This window comes from Paroedura picta, chromosome 8 (assembly GCF_049243985.1).
Source record: "Paroedura picta isolate Pp20150507F chromosome 8, Ppicta_v3.0, whole genome shotgun sequence".
Lineage (NCBI taxonomy): Eukaryota > Metazoa > Chordata > Lepidosauria > Squamata > Gekkonidae > Paroedura > Paroedura picta.
Genome location: NC_135376.1, coordinates 5,270,463 through 5,293,958, shown reverse-complemented (window position 1 = coordinate 5,293,958; position 23,496 = coordinate 5,270,463). Strand labels below are relative to the sequence as shown.

At 43.5% G+C, this 23,496-nt stretch overlaps 1 protein-coding gene across 1 annotated transcript; it reads right to left on the bottom strand.

Moving 5' to 3' along the window:
* Positions 1-2,012: 2,012 nt before the first annotated feature.
* LOC143842877 (cytochrome P450 2J5-like) lies at positions 2,013-22,386 on the bottom strand. Its single transcript, XM_077348166.1, has 10 exons — positions 22,225-22,386; positions 18,701-18,863; positions 15,826-15,975; positions 13,121-13,281; positions 11,706-11,882; positions 10,929-10,937; positions 9,453-9,594; positions 6,415-6,602; positions 5,320-5,461; positions 2,013-2,203 (listed from the first exon to the last, which is right to left on the bottom strand). The coding sequence occupies exons 1-10, from the start codon at positions 22,384-22,386 to the stop codon at positions 2,013-2,015; spliced, it is 1,485 nt and encodes a 494-aa protein (XP_077204281.1).
* Between the last annotated feature and the right edge of the window lie 1,110 nt (positions 22,387-23,496).

The window sequence follows — 23,496 nt, the reverse complement described above, 5'->3', positions numbered from 1 at the left end:
ATATTTAAGGGATAGCAAAATTTGCTTAAAGAACTGAAAACCTTTCAGTCAGTATGTTCTTCAGTTCTGTTTAATATCAGCGTAAATAAAAAAAAACAGTTATATGTTACAATCAAACATGAAAACATAGTTTGGCAAAGAACTTAGAGGGTTTATCAATTCCTGTCTCTTTGTCAGCTTTTTTACCAGTGAGAAACGCCTGAAATATTCTTCAAGCTTTGGGAAAACCCAAGAGTGGGATCTCCTGGTTCCAGCTGGAGGCAAGCATCCCCACCACTGGTTAGGGTTGCCAGCCTCCAAGTGAGAACTGGAGAACCCACAGAATGAAAGCTCCTCTCCAGACTGTCCATTTCCCTAATAGGCAGAATACAATTGGCAGAACTGATTGGCTCTCCCACATGAGTAAACATCCCCAGGGCAGAGACTTTACCTGGATGCACTGTGTCCCAGAGGGCAGGCAGGGGGTTGTTTCTAGGTCTTCCACAGCCCCCCCCCCTCCAGAAGGCATGCAGCAGATGCTCCAGAAAGTGCTCACTCCACTTTCATGTCCTCCAAGTTGAAAGAGGCCAGGGCAGCCGGGCATGCTCTGAGGCCAGCTCCTCTTCCACACAGTAAACCTCTTAAACTGGCAAGAAGTTGGATCTGGACACCTATTACCTTATTAGCCTTTCCTGGCTGAGAGCTCTCTCCTGGTTGGGGCTGAATTATCTTGGCTTAGGGCCATGACTTACTCATGAGTACACATTCCCGTGGCAGGGGCCATGCCTTACTCATGAAGCTTTTAATGGCAGTTTGCATGCAATTTTAGCTGATTGGCCCTCATTTGCAGAATGCTATCTCCCTATTCGTGGCATACCCCAAGAGAGGGCCAATCAGGTAGGGAATGAGTTGGCTTCATACAATTTCAACTCTGCAGTCTGGAGAGGAGCTTGGTGATAATTATAGGTAGGTTATAGATTTGTATGAAAAGTTAATGTTTAGGTTTGAGTTTTGAATTATTGCATAACAGGTAATAATGTCTTTGGACAATTTAGGTTCATTATTTGAAAGGAATTCCTTTACAGACATTCAAAAATTGTTTCATAAGATGCTAAGGCACACAGTTTTATTAATTTTGTTTATTAAATTTGCATAATGATGCATATTACAAAACATATTTTTGGGTACATGTAAAGCCACTGAGGAAGAAACTTAATTACGAAAATGAGATTTCACTGGCACTCTTTTTGACTAATAAATAAGACCTGCTTGTTTGTCCTTCTGCTGCTGCCATAGTCCAGATCAGCCAGATCTTTCTTGTGAAAATTCAGAAATGAAGCCAGGACAGAAGGTGGATGTGAGACCACTCAGAGAGTATGGGGCTTGTATGCCAAGGAAGTAAAGAGCCTCTTGTGGCGCAGAGTGGTAAGGCAGCCGTCTGAAAGTTTTGCCCATGAGGCTGGGAGTTCAATCCCAGCAGCCGGCTCAAGGTTAACTCAGCCTTCCATCCTTCCGAGGTCGGTAAAATGAGTACCCAGCTTGCTGCTGGGGGGTAAAACGGTAATGACTGGGGAAGGCGCTGGCAAACCACCTCGTATTGAGTCTGCCATGAAAACGCTAGAGGGCGTCAGGGTCAGACATGACTCGGTGCTTGCACAGGGGATACCTTTACCTTTACCTTATGCCAAGGAAGGCAGTGGCAAACTATCTTTGCTTGTCTCTTCCTTGGAAACCCCATCAGGTGGGACTTTATGGGGTCACCAAGAATTGTTTGTAATACACACACACACACACACAAAATCACCCTTTATCTCTTAGAATTCTGTTTAGAGCATTCACAAGAAGACATCAAACCTTACGATTATTTAATGGGCAATAGTATTAATTGGCAATGACAGATCTGCCTCAATTCTGCCTTGAGGAAGCATCTGTTTAGCTCTCAAAAAAACTCAAGCACAGAATGAATTGAGCAGGTCAGAGTGAGTTTACGGTGCAGCAAAAGTTCTAAAGAGACATGAGCCACTCCAATTTGTTTATGATGAACTGCTGCGAGGAACAGCACAGAGCTTATAGGGGCGGGGAGCTGCTGATGCACCAATTATAGGATCTGTGTTGAGTTCCTTTATTCCTTCTGGTGGTTGGAAAGTGAATGCCCTCAGCAGGTTGGCAAAGAAGATAAAGAGCTCAACTCTTGCCAGCTGCTCTCCCAGACAGACACGGCCCCCTGCAAAGGAAACAAAGTGAGAAATCTATTAAGATATATTGCCTTGAATGTATCACCTCAGTGATTTTTTTGTCTTGGACTCTGATACAATACTGTAAACTAATGGGCCAAGGTTTCTCTCTTCAAAAGTAGTCCTTCAGCAACTTGTCTTGTGGCAACAGGACGTCCTCCCTACCCAATCATTGACAATCATTTATCTGCGCCCCCTGTCCAACATGGCAATGCAGTTAAGAGTGGCAGTCACTAATCTGGAGAGCCAGGTTTTATTTCCCAGTCCTCCACATGCAGCCAGCTGGGTGACCGTGGGTCACTCAAAGTTCTCTGAAGCTTTCTCAACCCCATCTGCATCCCAGGGTGTCTTTTGTGGAGAGAGGTAGGAGAGGAAGGAGATTGTAAGGTGCTTTGAGTCTCCTTCAAATAGTAAAAGTAGGATGTAAGCACCAACTCTTCTTCTTCTTCTTCTTCAAAAGAGAAGATGACTAAGACAAGAATAGAGCACACTTAACTAAGGATTAATTCTCAGCCCTCTTTAGTGCTGTGCAGTATTTCCCTGGAGAAACATGGGTCTAGTTTTAAGTCCCCAAGCTATCGTTTCTTGAGAAGGCAGGATAGCACCTAGCCAATAGACAAGGGGGGGGGGGGAGCTTGGGGTTGAGATTCTTCTCAAGAGAATAACCTTCTCACATGTTCTCAAAAGAAGTCAATTCCGTATTTCTTCCATAACTGTAAAATCTGCAGAGCTGTCAGACGGTAAATAGGAAGAGTCATTGCTCCATGGAAAAGCACAACATTTAAATGTAGAAACCCCCACAATCTATTCCTATTTTGGGCTTGGTCTTCTATGTCTCAACGTTCCTGTTCAGTAGAAGAGCTCAAGAATGTTATGGGTGGAAAAACCATATAAGAAATTTCTTGTAGGGGGGGGGGGCAGGGAAGATGGCTGCTTTAGTGGTTCACCTTATGGTGAGCTCTCTCTCTGGACATAGGACCGAACGTATCTACGTTTGGTAGAAGCAAGCAAGGTGCACAAACCTTTCTAAATTCTCCTTATAAGAGCTTTGGAAGGCTTCTGAGCTCCAACAAGGCCCAATGCTGATCAGCGGAGAGCGATTCTCCAGATCTCAAGCTGCCCATGACAGAGGCCAAGAAGCAGTCTGCCACCATTACTTTCCTTCTTTTTAAAAGGACTGTGTTTCCTCTCCCAATCTCAGAGCTGTCTTGAAGAGTCTCCAGAGTTTTTACGGAGCTTAATCTCTAACTTCAAATGCCTCCTATCAAAAGAGAGTTATGCTCTAATGACTTTGAATTGTTTTGCACACCTCCTCCTGTCTCATTTATCGAGCTGCGGCAGTGAGGTTATCATCCCCACAAAGAATTCCCTGCTTGTTTTTGTCCTTGTTTTGTCTTTTTTTAACTCCAGGGCGGGGGGGGGGGAGGTGAAATACACGAACAACTTTAAAAACAAACAGAGAGCTAATCCAATTTGTTTACTTTCTTGGAGATGTTCTCCTGATAACATCTTTGCCGCTGTGTGATTTTCTAAGCAATCACAACCTTCGGTGAGAGGACCTCTCCTGGCTATTTGAAATATTACACGAGCCAGTCTGGTGCTGACTTATAAACCTGATTTCTAATACGGCTTTCTTAACAAGGACACAGATCATCCATCTATTAGAAAAAACAAAGAGAAGAGCTCAAATCTTTTACAGAAGGTTTGTTGAAAGATTTTTTTAGGAGATCCAAGATGTCTTTAACAGCGTTGGTGGACTAAATGATGACATTAACCAGCTGGGACAACAAAAGAGCAAGAATGAAGAATTGTGAGGTTGTAAATCATCAGCAGAAGAGAATTTTGAAGTATTGGAGATGGAAATGGGGGTGTTTGGAAATCAAGACCTGCGACAAGAACTCAATATTTTTGCTGATCAATTTCTCCCAGGCAAGGATATCCTTACTGATAAGACAAATCGCTATTTCAAAGCAGAAGCACAAAAGAATCAGCCAAAAGATACATTGGTTTGTCTTGAAAGCCATCATTCCTAAAGAGGAAAGAATTGTTCTGACACACTCTGGATAGGAGACCAGGAGATGCAACTGTTTCAAGTTTACGTGGCACATATCCTGTGGAAAAGATCCCAACTTCATTCTCTATGCCAAAGCCTAGCTGGCCAGAATATAAAACTAGGACAACAACAACATGCAGCAAGCCTCGATATGAGACCCCTTAAGAAGACTGGGGAGAGGCAAGAAGGAGCAAAGGGAAGGGGGAATGCAGTGTTTGAAATTTCTTCTATATTCTTTTTCCGTATAATTTTACATAGATGGTATATAATACCGAAAGTAACTGCAAAGATTTTAAGGCGATCTGATTGTAAGAGCTGGAAATGTCATGATAAAGTAGGTTTTTCCTTTTCAAGCAAGAAAGAAAAGACTGGGGCGGGGCAAGGAGGAGCAAAGGGAAGGAGGATCATGGTGCTTGATATTTCTTCTTTATTCTTTTTATACTCTTATATAGATGGTATAGGAGCCTCTTGTGGCGCAGAGTGGTAAGGCAGCCGTCTGAAAGCTTTGCCCATGAGGCTGGGAGTTCGATCCCAGCAGCTGGCTCAAGGTTGACTCAGCCTTCCATCCTTCCGAGGTCGGTAAAATGAGTACCCAGCTTGCTGCTGGGGGGGTAAACCGTAATGACTGGGGAAGGCACTGGCAAACCACCCCGTATTGAGTCTGCCATGAAAACGCTGGAGGGCGTCACCCCAAGGGTCAGACATGACTCGGTGCTTGCACAGCGGATACCTTTACCTTTTTTACCTATAGATGGTATATAACACCTAAGGTTGATTGTAAGTGCTGGAAATGCCATGTTAAAGTGGGTTTCTTTTTTTCTTGTTGCGTTGTTTTTCTTAGGTGCCATTTTAAAAGAAGTTTCTTGTTATGTCCAAATCTACATTTAATAGATTTTTATCTTTCAGTTTTGTAAGTGAAATCATACTAATATTTGTCAAAAGATTTTGATAATTTAATTATCCCTAAAGGCATTCTTTATGAGAAGAGAATATTCTCAAACTTAATCCTTCTGAGAACCCTGTGAACATCTATCAAGCACATTTTGCATTTACCTGCCCCAAATGGAAGAAATGCTTCTCTTTCTACAAAATTTCCATCCTTGTCCAAAAAATGATTTGGGTTGAATTCCTCTGGAGTTTCCCATTGTTTAGGATCAAGAACAACAGAACGTAGATCCCCAATAATAATGGCCCCCTGAAAGAATGAAACTGTTATTTTGGTATACATAAAAACGAGATTGATCTTTTTCCAGTCATTGCCCCTGTATTAGTAGTTGCTGTTTCCTACGGTTTCCTACGGTTTCTAAGAACCTTTTGTCTGGCAGGAGATGGAGGGAGGGGAGAAACATTGATAGCAGCATCACAGTGAGGACATGATTATGCCATTATAGGTTACAGTGGAAACTATGGTTTTACATAGAAACATAGAATCATAGAGTTGGAAGGTACCTCCAGGGTCATCTAGTCTAACCGCCTACATATAGAGTCTCATGAATCCTTGAGTGTTTTCTCATCTGGGTTCACTCCTAAATGATGTCAGACTGTTGATGTGATTTATTTCTTAATTTTCACCATTTTGGCCAAATGAGTGGCAGTGGGGGAGATCTGAATAAAATCAAGAGGTTCTATCACAATGAGATCAGCACAAATATATGTCACAGTGGTAAAAATTAGATCATTCTGGGGGAAAGGTCATGTGTGTAGCCTTCAAAAACTACTACTCAGTTCTGTGAGCTTACGCAGATTGTAAATGGGCAGGGGGGGGAGGGCAGAAGGGACTGTGTTCCTATTTGAGTCTTGGGCTGATTACCCCTTTGGGATCACAAGGCAAATTTCTCCCAGCCCAAACTGGCCAGTGATTCTGATTTTTGGGGTAGATTCATCATCTGGGCATGGAATTGAGGTCACTATGGTGGTCAGGTAGTTGTGAATTTCCTGCATTCTGCAGCAGGTTGGACTGGAGAATGCTTTCAGCTCTATGATTCCAGCATTTGCCTACATAGGAAGCTCATGTACCTGAGATTACAATAGGCTTTGAGACTCTTTAAGGGAAAGAAAAGCAGGAGATAAACTCTACCCATCTTCTTGTTTTATACTTATACATCTTTCAAAGCTATCACTCTAAGGATCCAAAAGAAAATTATGTACCTTTGGAATAAAGAAGCCACGCATATGCACATCTTTTCTACATTGCCTGGGGAGCCCAAATAATAAGATATACTGGAAACGCTGGATCTCATGTATCACAGCATTCGTGTAGGGCATTTTCTTCCGATCTTGGTAGTGGAATATTTGAGAGGAGCCTAAAACATTTTCTATCTCCTTGTGGACTTTCTCTGAGGAAAACAGTAAAAAAACAACAACTTTATTATGAGAACTGCATTTTCCTGCACCTCATTCCTGAACCAAGCAATGCATTCAATATCACATAGTCAAAATATTGGAATGTACTTTTAGCTTGGGTCATGAAGGAACAAAATTCAGCTATGAAAAAAAACAAACAGATTTAAAGGAATTGGAATCCTTTAACCCAGAATGGTCCCTACCACAGGTGTCCATTACATAAGTAGAACATGAGAAAAGGATTATTTGAGTCCGTTATGGGATATGCTAATAAGAGTGTTTTGATTCTTGAGTCTCTTGTATAGATAGTGGAAAGAATTCTCCCATGGAAAACTGAAAATATGGATGATAATAACAACAACAACAATAACAATTTATTTGATTTGTCTGACCACCGCTCTTGGAAACTGGCTCATGGTGGGAAGCCATTTGACCCAATCAATACATTAAAATTCCCCATTAAAAACCCCATAAACAGTGACTCAGTCACAATGATGGCGATTGAATAAAACTATTCCCACACTGGCCCACTGGATGGGCAGAAGGGAGGGGATGGATAATTGGGCATAAGGTGGAACAATCTGGGGAATCAGGCCAGGCTAACACTGGCTCCCCCCTGGGGAGAGGAGCCCAATCTTAGCCCCCGGGCCACCACCTGGCCTCAGACAAACACCTGGCAGAAGAGCTCCGTTTTGCAGTCCCTGCGGAACTCAGAGAGCTCTGACAGGGCCCGCAGCTCTTCTGGGAGCTCATTCCACCAGGTAGGGGCCAGGACCGAAAAGGCCCTTGTCAAGGCCAGGCGTGCCTCCCGGGGTCCTGGGATCGTCAGCAGATTCTTACCCACAGAGTAAGAACCCTGCGGGGGCATAAGGAGGTAGGCGGTCCCTCAAGTATGCAGGACCCAAGGCACATATAGCCTTGAAGGTATAGCCATGAGACAGATACATGACCAACAAGTAACTACCCAAAAGAGAATGAAGGGAAGTAAAATTGTGTTTCAACAACAATTGCAAAACATCAGGGTGTCACTAAAAAAGAAAATAATGAACATTTTAAAGAGATAAGTTCAGATTCTAGGAGTGGATGGAGGACTTGAGCCAGTTTCCTGATTGTGGTAGGCTCTAATGACCCACTCTCAGAGTCCATGCACCAAAACAGACTTCTGCTCCATCATTTGAAGGAGCCCATTAACCGGCCCACTGCCTGGTGAGCAGCAAGGTGGGGACATGAGGGCAAGAGTCACCTGTGGGATGTGGGAGCTTCTGTAGGAATTGTTCATATCCCCTGGGAGTTCTCCTCCAGAGATGTGGACACTCCAAGAGAACTGATTTCAAGAAGAGCCAGACAATTAATAATGTCAACGAAAATAGGTCAGGGATAATCATTCATCTTTCCCCCCCTACAATGTCAGATTTCATACATTTGTGCATAGGTAGTTATGTGCCTCTGATGATGCCCTGTCTCCAAATCTAGAAAATATAGCATTCTTTTTAATGCTATTTTCTTATTCATTTTATTTTTATACAAAGTGTACTTTGTAGACTCCCCTGAATGAATGAACTGAAACTGATATTAACTCCTATGTCATATGTTATCTGATTATTCATTTAGTACAAGTTTAACTTGTCCGGCAAGGCTGTATACTGTCGCCTTGCCTATTTAACGTGTATGCGGAGCACATCATGAAAAAGGCGGGATTAGAGGAGTCACAAATTGGGATCAAGATTGCAGGGAGAAATATCAACAACCTCAGATATGCAGATGATACCACTCTAATGGCCGAAAGTGAAGAGGAACTAAAGAGCCTGTTGATGCGGGTGAAGGAGGAGAGTACAAAATTTGGCTTGAAACTCAACATCAAGAAAACGAAGATCATGGCATCCGGCCCTCTCAGTTCCTGGCAAATAGATGGGGAAGAAATGGAGATAGTGACAGGTTTTATTTTCCTGGGCTCCAAGATCACTGCAGATGGGGACTGCAGCAAAGAAATTAAAAGATGCTTGCTCCTGGGGAGGAAAGCTATGGCAAATCTAGACAGCATCCTAAAAAGCAGAGACATCACCCTGCCAACAAAATGTGCATCCAGTCGAGGATATGGTCTTCCCAGTTGCAATGTATGGCTGTGAAAGTTGGACCATAAGGAAGGCCGAGCATCAAAGAATTGAGGCTTTTGAACTCTGGTGCTGGAGAAGACTCTTGCGAGTCCCTTGGACTGCAAGGCGAACAAACCGGTCAGTCCTAGAGGAGATCAGCCCTGACTGCTCCTTAGAAGGCCAGATACATTGGCCACCTCATAAGAAGAAAGGACTCCCTGGAGAAGAGCCTAATGCTGGGAGCGATCGAGGGCAAAAGAAGAAGGGGACGACAGAGAATGAGGTGGCTGGATGGAGTCACTGAAGCAGTAGGTGCAAACTTAAATGGACTCCGGGGAATGGTAGAGGACAGGAAGGCCTGGAGGATCATTGTCCATGGGGTCGCGATGGTTCGGACACGACTTCGCACCTAACAACAACAACAACAAGTATAACTTGCCATTCTCTCAAAAAGCTCAGAGTTGTATGTATATTTTACCTTTCATCCATTATATGCTCAGCGAGAGAGGGTGACTGGCCTCAGCTCCCCCAGTGAAATCTAAGATCACCCAACAAATGTGGATCTGAATTGGGATCTAATTCCAGAATTTAGCTCAGCTCTTTGGATTTTTTCCTAGTGACAGCAGGAAAATTTCTCACTCTGCTTTCCTTGAACAGTTAATTAGGTATCCGGTATGGAAGCTTAAAAGAATTACAACCTGGGAACATATCGGTGGCATTTCTTCAAGACAATACAGAAGTCCTTCTTACCTTGGATGTCTGGGTGATTTGCCATGAGGAGCAGTGCCCATTGGAGTGTCAAGGATGTTGTTTCTGTTCCTGCTACGAAGAGGTCAAATATAGACTGAGCCAGATTGTCTTCATTGTAAGTAGTGTTGGGGTCATTCTCGCTCTGTTGTTGATGGAACGAAAGTGAGATCGCATTTTCAACAAACCCTAAACTTTTTGACTCTGAAGCCAGGGAGAGAAGACTGTACAAAATGTACTGAGGAAGCATCGGAAGAAATAAAAACTAAATAAAGTATCTGTTAATTGATGAACAAAATATTCACGGCCTAGGGAACACTCAGTCTACTGACCATGTGAGACCCAGTCTGTCTTTCTGACTATTCCATTTAAGGAAATGTCATACTTAATGAATTAAAGGGATAGATTTTCCTATTTTATACTGGAATTCTTCAGAGACTATATTCTGTTTTAACAACATATTGACAGGTAAACTAGTAAAAAATAATGTTAACAAAGCCATTGATTGCCGACAACATAACATTACATTATAGTTCTACATACAGAATTATAGAATCATAGAATCACAGAGTTGGTAGGGACCTCCAGTGTCATCTAGACCAGCCCCCAGCAGGATACAGGTGTCATTTTCCATGTCAATCTTCCCTGGTGTGCTGGATATTCTGGGCTGTAGGAGCAATTCTCCTGATAACCCCTCCCCTGTTGTTCTGTAACCTGGGTGTAAACTGCACGGAGCTTTCATTCCAATCCCAGGTCGATTCAATCACTGCCGTCTACACAGAATGCGATTTCCATTTTGATTTTGTCTGATTTAAAATTTCCCTCTGCGACAAACATGATTGATCCGGAGTGACCCTACCTTCTCCTCACGATTTCCTGGAGTGCTTTTAACCCTCGATATTTTAAAATTTGCGTGACTAAAGGTGCAACTCTCTGCTTTCCCCCGAACTAACTTGCTGCCAAGTCTCCAACACTGTACAAAAGCCCTGCTTGGTCAGAGCATCAGTTCAAATGCTTCCTGGTTGCAAAACTTTCCTCCCAAGATTTCCCCCCCTTTGTTTCCCTCTGGAGAGGCAGAGATTTGCCTCTTCTCTGAGAGGCTGCTTGCTGGCTCCTTGGTTCCCTCCTCCCCCCTCCCCTCTTTCCCCGTGCTTGTTAGAGAAAGAGCCCTCGTGCTGCTTCTCCACCGGCTTTCAAAGGAGGAGAAATCCTCCGCCCTCCCCTCTCTCAGCTCCCCGAATGGTGTAGAGCAGTTTCTGTTTCAAGTCGGGGGAAAGTCATAAGAAAGACCTGAGCTCAAATCGATCTGAATTCAACAAGAATAAACAAAGTAAGTGCAGATTCAGGGCCTTGATATGCAGAGCCCCTAATCTCAGTACTCCAGCATTAGCCGTAAACAAGCCATAAACATTTGTGCACAGATGTTTTCATGCCTGCTATTTAGCCAGACTCTACTTTTCACACTCTCTTGGATCAAACAGTTTGTTCCTTGGAACAGGTGTTCACATGCATTATTTGTGGCGGTGGCCTGAGCTGTTATATGTCTTCTCCCCCCTTTGTACCCCATCCTTGAAAATCCCTGGTTCTGTGAGTGCCTACTGATGATGCTTGTTCCTGTAATCTGCCTTCAATAAAAACTAACTTCAGGTACGTTCCTACTGCCTGGGATGCTGCACATTCCACGGGTCATGACAGCAGGAAGATCACATCTACCTGTCCACCCACTATGACCCCAATTCCATGCCTTTGATGTAGTTAGATACCAGAGCTAAGTAGAGTCACCCCCGACTAGTGCTTAGATGGAAGACCTCCAAGATACACCATGGTCATGACATGGAGCCAATTAATGGCAAACCATCTCTGAACATCTCTGGTCTGGAACATACTATGGATGTGCCATAAGTCAGCTGTGATTTTATGGCAAAAACAACAAATAGTATATTGAACATTGATCTGCTGTAACAGCCGAAGAGATTGCGCTCTTCTGTACTTAATACTTCTCATGTTTGGTCTGAAGTTGTCCTTCCTTTTGTTTTGGGTTGCTTAGTAGTCTGAAGGCAAAACTTGGAAAAAGCTGCCTTTTCAGATGAATCAGTTCCCGCTCCACCAATGCTACACCTGCGTAATACAAATGTCTTGCAGCTTCTGAGCTGGAAAAGGAATCTCCATTCTGTTCTGTGACCCAGAAGCTCGTGCAGTGAAAGAGCCATACAGTTTTCAAATGGATCTGATTTCATGTAGAAGGTGAATACTTACTTTCTTCATCTGCAATAGATAGAAATCAATGAAATCTTGTGGCTCATGGGCAGCTTGATGCTCCTTATGATTTTCTACCTCCTTCCTTACAAACGAAAGCACAGTCTCTACACCTGCTAAGGCCTTCTTGTGAGGCCCCGGAAGGTGTTTCATGATCCATGGGAAAAGTTCATACAACTACAAGGAGATGAAAGCAAAATCATGTCACTACTATCAGCTGGCTCAGTCTATCAAAGAAATGCTGGGGTTCTCAAAACAAGATAATACTCAGGAGGATGTACACAATCAGGGGGGAATATGTGGCTCAATAAATCTTATCGTTAACAGAAGAATTCATGTGTTCCTACTGGAGGTTAACATTAAACGCAAAGGGACATTCTTGTCATTAGTGTCTTTAATATAATCAATACAAGACTAGACACACAGGTAACGTAGTTTCATTGTGAAACTTCTTCAGATTCGTAATAATGGTTTCAGGTGAGCAAAAAATTCAAAAAGAGCACAAGGACTCTTGGGACCAGAATAGAGGCCATTGTATCAAATCATGGTTTAAATAAGAGTTAATTGGCCAGTGGATGGACACTTCATGCAAGTGCATTGAGATTCGGCTCATGAAGGCTTAGATTTGCATACCTTTTGATTCTTTGAATTGCTACTGGACTCCTGCTGTGTTTTGAAAGATTCCTCTAATTATGGACAGTTAATACCTGCACAGTTCTGTCAATTTTTGGATTGTCTGGAATTCCTTAATAGAAGAGGACTTATCAGCTGAAGAGAAGTACAGCATTAGAAAACAAAAGCTGTTTAATATATACGTGCTTGTTGACTATTCCAGGAAAGAAAATTTAGCTAATATATATTTCCCCTCTTTCTTCCTATTCTTCTTTATTGGGGTGAATCTTTGAACCAGACTCCAGGTAATTTAGAGTGACATTACTTTGGAATCTAGGAGATATTTATTTGATTGGCTAGAAGTGTTAAGGAGACTAAATCATGTAGGGATAGAGGTACATATTATTGCTTTATAATCATCTTGTCTGCATTTATAATTTCTGTACTATTCATGAATTCTGCCGCTGTAAAAATTCTCAGTTCATTTCAGTACTTTATGGCTCATATGGGTAAAATAAATCTAGTTTTACACAAGATACACCACCTAGTCAATATGGAAAACCAATATGACAAAAGAATGATCAGACAACAACCCCTTGAACGCAAGGCTTCCACGCTGATGTTTGTTTTTCTGTTGTTCATTATCCAGTTGAAAGTCTTCTCATATTGATATTCAAACCATAAAGTTTGAGACAACCAAATTCTTTTCTGTCCTTAGTCATCTTAAATGGCTGATCTTAAGATGTCAGGAAAGGAAATCTAAGAGATGCCTGTCTGACCTAATAGGGAAGAAAATCACTTACCCCATGACTTAAGCTACCTACAAATCTAAACAAATATTCATTGGCTTCCATCAACTTGATGAATTCTTTATCTTCAACAGGAAACCGGTGTCCAAAGGCCACAGCACAGATCATATTGCAGATGGAATTAAAGATGGGCATTGTTGGGTCAAATGGCTGCCCTGCAAATAAAATTGGTTCCAAAATGTTTTCACCCTTTTATGAACCCTCAGCATGGATATCATAGTGGAGTTAGGAAAACAAAAGTAAGATGCTTGCAATCTTAAGAGTGGTTTCTTTTAGAAGACACTAAAATACATCAAGATATATCCCAAAACATGGAACTTAGACAAATATCCTCTCACAACCAACCGCAGTGGGTTTTAATAAAGGTCATTTTTAATAAAGGACCTTTAATAAAGGTCATTCTGAGATGTCATATAGGATCTCATGTCTTCCTCAAGACCTTCAGAAACCATAAATTTTGCAATATGAATTGATTTTTGCACTTTTGATCCATGCTTCCTGTGGCAGAAAGGCCCACTCCATCCTACAGGCCCTGTTCCATCTTGTCCTCCAAGTATTTCACAACTGTCAGTAGCAAAGTAGCAAAGCCAACATTTTCTGAACAAGACAGCTCATGATAGAGAAAGAAGCACTAAATTTTTGTTTATCACCTTCAATTCTAAGGTTTTGTTTATCACGTTCAAGACCATACGTGATCCGGGCCCAGTATACCTGAGGGATCACCGCTCCGCCTACACCCCTCAAAAAGCCTTGCGCTCTACCTCTTCCAATCTCCTGGTGGTCCCTGGCCCCAAGGAAGCCCACTTTACTCAAACGGGGCCAGAGCCTTTTCCATTCTAGCCCTCACCTGGTGGGGGCTCCCAGAGGAGATTAGGGCCCTGACAGAACTAAAGCAGTTCCACAGGGCCTGCAAAAGGGAGCTCCTCCACTAGGCATTTGGTTGAGGTCAGCCTATCGAATCACTTCCAATTGGCCCCCAAGCCCTCCCCTCCTACCATCGCAACAAATCCACCCAACCCCTGGGTCTCAGTATGAGTTAAGCTAAGGCTCTTGCAGTTTCACCTTCCTGTAATGTTATTGTTGCTATTGTTATTATGTTAATGTTATTGTTATCGTTACCACCTTACTGTTACCAGAATGATTTTACCTGTACCATTTTGTTGTTTCATGTAAACCACTCTGAGCCTTCGGGGAGGGCGGTATATAAATAAATAAATACATAAATACATAAACAGATAAATAAATAATATTCTGCTAGTATACATTAATCATTCAACATTTGGGGGGAAAGCACCCAACGAGGGACAAAACAGGTGCATGCAGCCCTGCTAATTAACTAACCTCCCACGTAACTTGTGAACTCTTGCAACATTTATGCTTATCAGCCAGTTCTCATTGCCTAAGCAGCAATGCTTGAGAGCCAGCATGGTGTGGTGTTTAAGCGTGCTTCCTGTTGTCAGTTTTATATAGTGGTTAGAGTGTCTGATGCAGAACACAATGGGTTCCCGGTCAAATTAAGGGGTTCCTTTGAGCCATTCCCAGTCTCCCAAGGTCACTGAATTCTCAGTTTTCTTACAGGTAGGCAGGTACACAGTTAAGCTTCTCAACCATATTCTCCATGATCTCACCATCTCTGCGTTTTTTTGAAGCTTCGGGGGTTCCTTACTGGTAAAAACTTTGAGAAAGGGTGCATTAGAGTGTGATCTTTTTTTTTTCCTGCTCCTTTTCTTCCTAATTTATGATCAAATATCAATGAAAGGTGAAAGAGGTGTTTGGATGCCACATAAATATAGTTGATGGTGTTTCTCACTTCCCAAATGAGAAAATTTATCTTGGCCTATTATTGTTGCTATTGAATGGGGAGAAGAAAAAATGAGCTGTTTTTTTATACCCTGCCTTTCCTACCAGAAGGAATCCCAAAGCAGCTCTTTCAATATGCAAAAGCTTTTCACTTGGATTAGGGCAGGGAATGGTTCCTCTTGGTAGCAGAGGACAGGATCACAGTGATGGCTTTAAGCTAGGTGTAGAACAGTACCAGCTCGATATCAGGGAGAATTTTCCACAGTCAGATTAGTTCAGTAGTCTAAACCAGTGGTCCCCAACCTGCGGGCCGCGGCCCGGTGCCGGGCCGCGAAGGCCATGGCGCCGGGCCGCAGCTCCCTCTCCCCGCCCCCCCCCCCCCCGCAGTAAAAAACTTCCCAGGCCGCGGGCCGCGCCCCAATGCCCTGCCGGTCCCCAACCTCAGAAAGGTTGGGGACCACTGGTCTAAACAGTTGCCTAAGGAGGTGGTGTGCTACCCCATACTGGTGGTCTTTAAGCAGCCACTGGGCACATACTTATAATGGATGCTTCAGGCTGATCTTGCACTGAGTAGTGGGTTGGACTAGATGGCCTGCATGGCCCCTTCCAATCCTAGGGTTCCTTTCCTCTCCCCCACAACACATACCCTGTGATGTAGTTGGTGCTGACAAAGATCTGTGAGAATTGGAACTGGATCGAGGTCAGCTGATTGTATGTGGAGGAGTAGGAAACCCAACCTGGTTCTCCAAATTAGAGGTCACCACTCTCAAGCCCAACAATCAATGCCAGCCAATCACATCTGTGGCTCAATTGCACCTAAGGTACCATTAGGGAAACTGGGGCTCATGTCAGTAGACCACTGCAACCAGTGGCCCATCCAGATTCCTGATTTCACATACCTTTTGCACGTGCAAAAGCCTCAACCAGCTGATGGGCCTCCTCTTCTATTTGGGGCTCCATGCCTTTCTTCCCCAGTCCCAGCTTCCGCATGGTGGTAATCCCGAACTTCCTCTGCTGCTTCCAGGTATGGCTATTTGAAAATGCAATACCTAAAGCAGGAAGAATCAATGAAAAAATTACTGCTGTCAAGTTTGGGTTGACCCCCTGGAAAACAACAAGTGGAATGCTTCAATAAGGTTGTGTGCTTACTCCTACATACAACTGCAATGCAATGCAGAATCAGTCCCTGTCTGGTTCATGATATATCTCTGACACTGGCCAGCAGCCCCAACAAGAACAACAACATATATCATAACCATGAATAAGACAACAATCATTCATAACATTGAAATGCACATTACAATCCTCTCATTCCAAAGCTGTTATCTCATTTATCCTCGAGGAGAAGGTGCATAGGATTGCATTAGGCAATATTTTGCTGTCATTGTATTGATGTTTGGAGCAGGGAGGCCAACATTTTATTTATTTTATTTCATTTCAGCTAGATTTATAAGAACACACGCTTTGGCCCAGTCCTCTCAGGGTACGGGGTGGTCATCCATTTAAAATCACATAAAAACATCTATTCCATCCGTTCTCTCCTTCCCTTTACACACCGTCCCCTGCCTCTCCCTGGTGTTTTGGAGTCTGGGTCCTTGTCAGAATGTTATGGCTGTAAAAAGCCCGCCATTTGTAGGGACTTCCCATGGGAGGGGGGGGTGGAGGAATACTAGAGGAAGATATATGCATAGATCTGTACCCCAAACCCCCGTTCTGTAAGTTCCTTGAATGGGTTCACTTGTTTGGCTCAATAAATGAAACTATTATTAAAATAAGAGTTTACATTTTGGCCTAAGGAAGATCCTCACAACCCTATATATTTTACTTTATAGAAGTCAGCTCGAGTATTTCCATTTTTAATGGCTACTGCATTCCCAGATTATTATTTTTTTTTGAGCATATGGTATATGTGTTAAATAGCCAGGAGTGACTAAGATTATCTGGAAGCCTGGCAACAGACATATGGAGCTGGTTTGCCATGGCCTGCCCCCACATGACTCTGGTATTCCTTACAAGTTCCACTTCCAAGTGCTGGACAGGTCTGTTTCTGCCTAGCTTCTGAGATGTGATGGGATTGCCTTGCCTTGGCTCTCCAGGTCAGGCTGCCTTGCCAGAGTGGAGATGGGGCCAACTTGGTTGTTACAGGCTCTGCTCCCAGAGTCCATGTCCATGTTAGGAGAAAAAGTTTGCTTCCATAGGCCTCTGAGAAGAGAATGTCTTGGTCCAGCATAGATGGCATGGCCTTGAGAATGCTTTGAACTGATTTGAGCTGAGGGCTGTGTGCGACCATCAGTGGCGTTTTGTTGTTGTTTCGTTAGGGCCTGTCCTATAATAGGATTTCCCTGGGTATAATTCAGGCTTTGTTGATGTATCTTCTTAGTACATCCAGTGGATATTGTTATTCTGAGAAGGGCGGTTGTAGGTTGTACAGGTGAACATTTGTGGGAGATCAGAACAGCTGCAGCTCTAGTGCAGAGCATGACAGGAAACAATGGACCCTTTGGTGCATCATCCTTTCATCTCTTCTGTATAGATCTTCTGGGAACAATAACACCTTTTCTTTATTTTGCCCTGTTCGGTTAAAGTATTTCTGTGCTTGTCTTTATGCACGGCAAACAGTGCTATAAATTGATGTTTGATTCCTTGGATCTTGTGGAACAGAATTTATGTAACTTTCTTTTCTTTTAGATTAGTCATTATACGAGTTATTCTTCTCTGGTTGCCGCATTTAGACTTCTGACTTTGTTTCTTGTCACCTTTACCTTTTGCTTCTCATCTATCTTCAGCAAGTCAGCAAGCTGCAAGTAGCTGACTGAAGATGCAACCACAACCCCCAGCTTTCTAGTAAATGGGGCCTTATCAAGGGTCACCCAGAAAAACAAGGAAGAATCATAGAACCATAGAGTTGGAAGGGGCCACACAGGCCATCTAGTCCAACCCCCTGCTCAACGCAGGATCAGCCCAAAGCATCCTAAAGCATCCAAGAAAAGTGTGTATCCAACCTTTGCTTGAAGACTGCCAGTGAGGGGGAGCTCACCACCTCCTTAGGCAGCCTTTTCCACTGCTGAACTACTCTGACTGTGAAAAATGTTTTCCTGATATCTAGCCTATATCATTGTACTTGTAGTTTAAACCCATTACTGTGTGTCCTTTCCTCTGCAGCCAATGGGAACAGCATCCTGCCCTCCTCCAAATGAAAACCTTTCAAATACTTAAAGAGGGCTATCATGTCCCCTCTCAACCTCCTTTTCTCCAGGCTGAACATTCCCAAGTCCCTCAACCTATCTTCATAGGGCTTGGTCCCTTGGCCACAGATCTTCCGCATCACTCTCTGTACCCTTTCAATTTTATCTATGTCCTTCTTGAAGTGAGGCCTCCAGAACTGCACACAGTACTCCAGGTGTGGTCTGACCAGTGCCGTTGGAGGGTGCTACAATCCCAGATTCTGCCCCTGCAACAAATAAATCAATCAACTTCTTTTCAAGTCCCCCCCCCCAGATCCCCTTCAGGTTACAGCAGCCTGAGGTCTCCTCTGTGGACTCTCCAGTTTATGTAGTAGAAAAGAGGAACAGCCAATTCAGTGGCATTGCCAAATGGCTAAACTAATAACTGCAGAGCAATTTTCATTTCCAATTTTCACCATACAGATCTATCTAAAAAGTGATTGCAACATTCAGATGCTGCATTGCTCTCTCTTGCACCCTGTACCTGCAGGGAAGACAAGGATAATCTTTCACTTAAGCCAATGTTTTTTTACTCATCCCAAGGACTTACCCCGTCCCTTTGCTAAGGCTTTCAGGAATGGGGTCTCTGGCCGCTCTGCAAAGTCTTCTAAATGGCTGATCATCCCTTCTTTCACTGCTTCATATCCAGACAGTACAACGACAGGTACAGGCCCCAGCCACAGCATATAAATGTCCCCATATTGTTTGGCCAGCTGCCATTTCCACGGAAAGAGACAAGAGAAAACATTAAATTAGTTCAGCGGGTTTGTTTGACTGTCACACGTGCAGTTCGCTCTGCTTTACCTCTTCAGCTCCTGACCATGTGATACTCTCTTCACTGCTCATTTCCCTGTTCTCAGATTCCTGCTTTCCCCCACCTGGTTTCTGCTCTCTTTCCTGGGGGGCATTCTCAGTGTCTCTTCATAGGTCCAAGTCAAGCCCTAGACCAGAGATATCCAGTCAGGGTTTGGAGGAACTTTACACTTATCTTTATTAAATTGCATCTTGTTCTCATTTGCCCATTTTTCCATTGTGTTCAGATCTCGTTGAACTTTGTCTCTATCTTCTGGAGTATTTGCCAGTCCTCCCAATTTGGTGTCATCTGCAAACTTGATGAGTAGTCCCTCCACCCCCTCATCTAGATCATTAATAAATATGTTAAAAAGTACCGGGCTGAGCACCGAGCCCTGAGGTACCCCGCTACTCACCTCTGTCCAGTCTGATGAAACACCATTGACAACAACTCTTTGAGTGCGGTTTTCTAACCAATTCCCTATCCACGTAATGATCTGAAAATCCAGATTGCAGTCCTTCAACTTATCCATCAGAACATCATGGGGAACCTTGTCAAAAGCTTTACTAAAATCCAAGTAAATGACATCAACCAAATTTCCCCGATCCAGCAAACCTGTTACTTGGTCAAAAAAGGAAACTAGGTTGGTCTGGCAGGACCTGTTGGAGACAAATCCATGCTGACTTCCTTGGATCACCAAATTGTCCTCCAGATGTTTGCAGATCGCTCCCTTTAATATCTGCTCCATTATCTTCCCCACAACAGAGGTCAGACTCACTGGTCTGTAATTTCCCGGGTCATCCTTCCTCCCTTTTTTGAAGATCAGAATAACGTTTGCTCTTTTCCAGTCCTCCAGGACATCTCCAGTCCTTAAAGAGGTTCCGAAGATGATGGACAAGGGCTGTGCAAGTTCTCTGGAAAGTTATTTGAGTACTCTCGGGTGCATTTCATCTGGACCAGGGGATTTGAACTCATCCAGTGCAGCTAAATGCCTCTTAACAACCTCTCTATCCATGTTAACCTGCCACCCAGACACTATCCTTTGGCTACAGCCATCTCTAGATGTGCCTAAACACTTTGACCTGTGGGGAAAAACAGATGTAAAATAGGCACTAAGCCTTTCTGCTTTCTCTGCATCTTTCGTTAGAGTTTGTCCATCTGCACCCAACAGTGGGCCTATTGCCTCCTTTACTTTACGTTTGCTCCTCACATAACTGAAAAATCTTTTCTTGTTACAATGGGCTTCCCTGGCCAATCTTAGCTCACTCTCAGCTTTGGCCTTTCTGATGATTGATCTACAGTGCCTAGTAACCTAGTAAATCAACCACCACACTGTTTGTTTTCCCCTCGCTTATTTTCACCCAGATGCTTTCCACTGTAGATATGCTCTCCTTCACTAGAATTTCCTGACAGGTAAGCCCTTTCTTCACATACAGTGCCACTCCTCCACCTCTTCGATCTATTCTGTTTTTTCTGAACAGTTCATATCCATCCACCATTACATTCCAGTCATGAGAATCATTCCACCAAGTTTCTGTGATGCCTACTAGGTCATACCTTTCCATCAGCATGAGAAGTTCCAGCTCTTCCTTTTTATTGCCCATGCTCCGGGTGTTAGTATAAAGACATCTGAATTCTTTTACTTTTGGTTCCCTATGAGCTGGCCTTGCCGGTTGGGCTGACTCCGATAGTTTTCCTTCTATACACTCACTATGTTGATCGTCTCCTTCCCCTAGTGGCTTTAGTTTAAAGCTTTCCTGATGAATCTCCCCAGGTTCCTGCCAAACACATTCTTCCCCAGTTTCGATAAGTGCAGTCCATCAGGTGCTAGTAGGCCTTCCTCAAGAAAGCCTATCCCATGGTCCCAGAAACCAAATCTCTCCTGCCGGCACCAACTACGCAGCCAGTGATTCACCTCCATTATCGTCCTCTCCCGATGCATTCCTCTTCCCTTGACAGGCAAGATTGAAGAGAATACCACTTGTGCCCCCATTTGCTTGAGCTTCCTCCCCAGATCTTGATAGTCTTTTTTAATAGGAGCAATGGTATTCAGGGACATGTCATTCGTTCCCACATGGACCATCACAAATGGGTAGCGATCCGTAGATTTGAGGAGTTTGGGCAGCCTTTCTGAAACATCTTTAATTTTCGCCCTTGGCAAACAACACACCTCTCGGGTTAGGGGGTCGGGCCCAGCCACATGGCGATCCATTCGTCTTAGCAGGGATTCTCCAATTACCAGTACTCTCCTTTTTTTTTTCTTCTCAACTCCATTTCCTTCTGTCCCCGTGGCCTCTTCCCTTTGTCTTAGAGTTTGTTTTGGGACCTCTTCCCTTGTTGACCCTTGCACCTCCTCTGCAAGGGCCTGAAATCTATTCTGGAGCTCCAAAGGCCCCGAGAACTGTCTCGCCCTTCGCCGTTCAGTCTTTTTCCGAACTGCCTGCAGAGGCTCCCTATTGTGGTCAATCTCCTTGTCCTCTTCAGGACTGGTTGTATTCTCTTTATTCCATGTTGCAGAGCTCTGGACTATGAACTCCTCCCCTTTCTTACTTTGGGTCAGAGTAATAATTTTGTTTTCTAGTGCCCTAATCTTTTCCTCCAAAAGTCTTACCAGCTTACACTTGGGGCAGCTGTAGTCCATCTTGTCTTCTGGGAGGAAGGCAATCATGTCACATATCAAAGGAGTTCCAACACCTTCAGGCTTTGAGAAGTTCCTAGTGATGCACCTTGCTAAAACCTATGCTGCTTTTGGAAGAGCAGTTCTTCAGAGCCCTTTTTCCTTTGGCAACCTATCCCTGGCATCTTGTACATGGTCCCCTGATCACCACATTATTTGGACTGTTCAGAGACCACCAATAAAGAAAACCGTTTGCTTAGGTGGAACGGATGATTTTTTCATGTTCATGTAGTTAATTAGAAAAGTTGTCTTCCTTCCTTCCTTCCTTCCTTCCTTCCTTCCTTCCTTCCTTCCTTCCTTCCTTCCTTCCTTCCTTCCTTCCTTCCTTCCTTCCTTCCTTCCTTCCTTCCTTCCTTCCTTCCTTCCTTGCAAGTGACCTAAGATGGTGATAATGAAGCAAGTATGTAGAGAACATTTGAACACATCCTCTTGGGAAGAGAAGCCAGCAAATCTCTCCTTGCTACAAGCTCTAAAAGTTCCTTGAAGTGATCTCCATACAGATGCAGACATGATATGTGAGACTGTGTCAATGACTACCAAAGATTCTCAAGAAACTGTGAATCTAGTAAGATTGAAAGTAGATTAATTTTCTGGAATTACATACCTTGAGGACAGTATCTTTATATAACTTGATCCCTACTTGCCAAATACTTCCAATGATGGGTAGCCGAAGGGGCCCAGGAGGGTAGGACTTCTGTGACCAGCTTTGTCTCAGGAAGTGAAACATCAGGAGACACACCAGCAGGATGATCAACACTCCCAACATGATCCTTGCTTCTTTGTCTCTGTCTAGATATCTTTCCAATGCATGGACTGGATGTCCTTCCTGCAGTGGACATACTTTTCGTACAGACTGTCACCACTTCTTACATCGTTCTTTTTTATATCCTCTGTAGTTAAATGTAAATATGCAGGAAGTCTGCTGGAACCAGTGCAAACTCATTTGGGGAAGAGGTCATCCATGCATGTAGGAATTATCACTATGTTTAATTGTGATATTATTGCTCAATGATCGCTGGGGAAGGAAGAGTAATAACAAAGTTCTGTGTCATCTAATGGTTTAAACTCGCTTAAGCCTGGAAGCAGCCCAATGTACTGGGCAGGAAAGATGTGGCACATAGTATTAATGGAAAAGGTTCCAGCTGACAAGGAGATTCATGAAGAGAACATCAAGGCCCAAGTGTTGTTAGTGGAAATATACCTCCCATCTATAGTATACTGGGATGCACTTTAGAAGAAGAAGAAGAAGAGTTGGTTCTTATATGCCGCTTTTCCCTACCCGAAGGAGGCTCAAAGCGGCTTACAGTCGCCTTCCCATTCCTCTCCCCACAACAGACCCCCTGTGGGGTGGGTGAGGCTGAGAGAGCCCTGATATCACTGCCCGGTCAGAACAGTTTTATCAGTGCCGTGGCGAGCCCAAGGTCACCCAGCTGGTTGCATGTGGGGGAGTGCAGAATCGAACCTGGCATGCCAGATTAGAAGTCCGCACTCCTAACCACTCCACCAAACTGGCTCTCAGTTTGCCAAAGGACTGAGTGAAAGAAAGTACATTAACATGTATTTGAACTGAAGAATGGTTGAGATGGCATTCTAGGCATTCAAATAAATGAATAAAATAAATAAGACGGATAGATAATAGTGGAAACCCATAAATCACATGAGAAATCCAAATTTGTATTAGGCCCGGCTTGCCTAGAACAGTGAGAAATCAATTGAAAAAGAAATATAAATAAATAAATAACCCTCCGTTATGGGATATCCTACAAATAGGATAGGCTATAATGTTTAAGAACGATAAATATGCATCAAATCTGGCTAGTGACCTCTCCCTCTTTCTCTTCTAGATCGTTGGGGTACAGTACGAGTGTTAAATGTC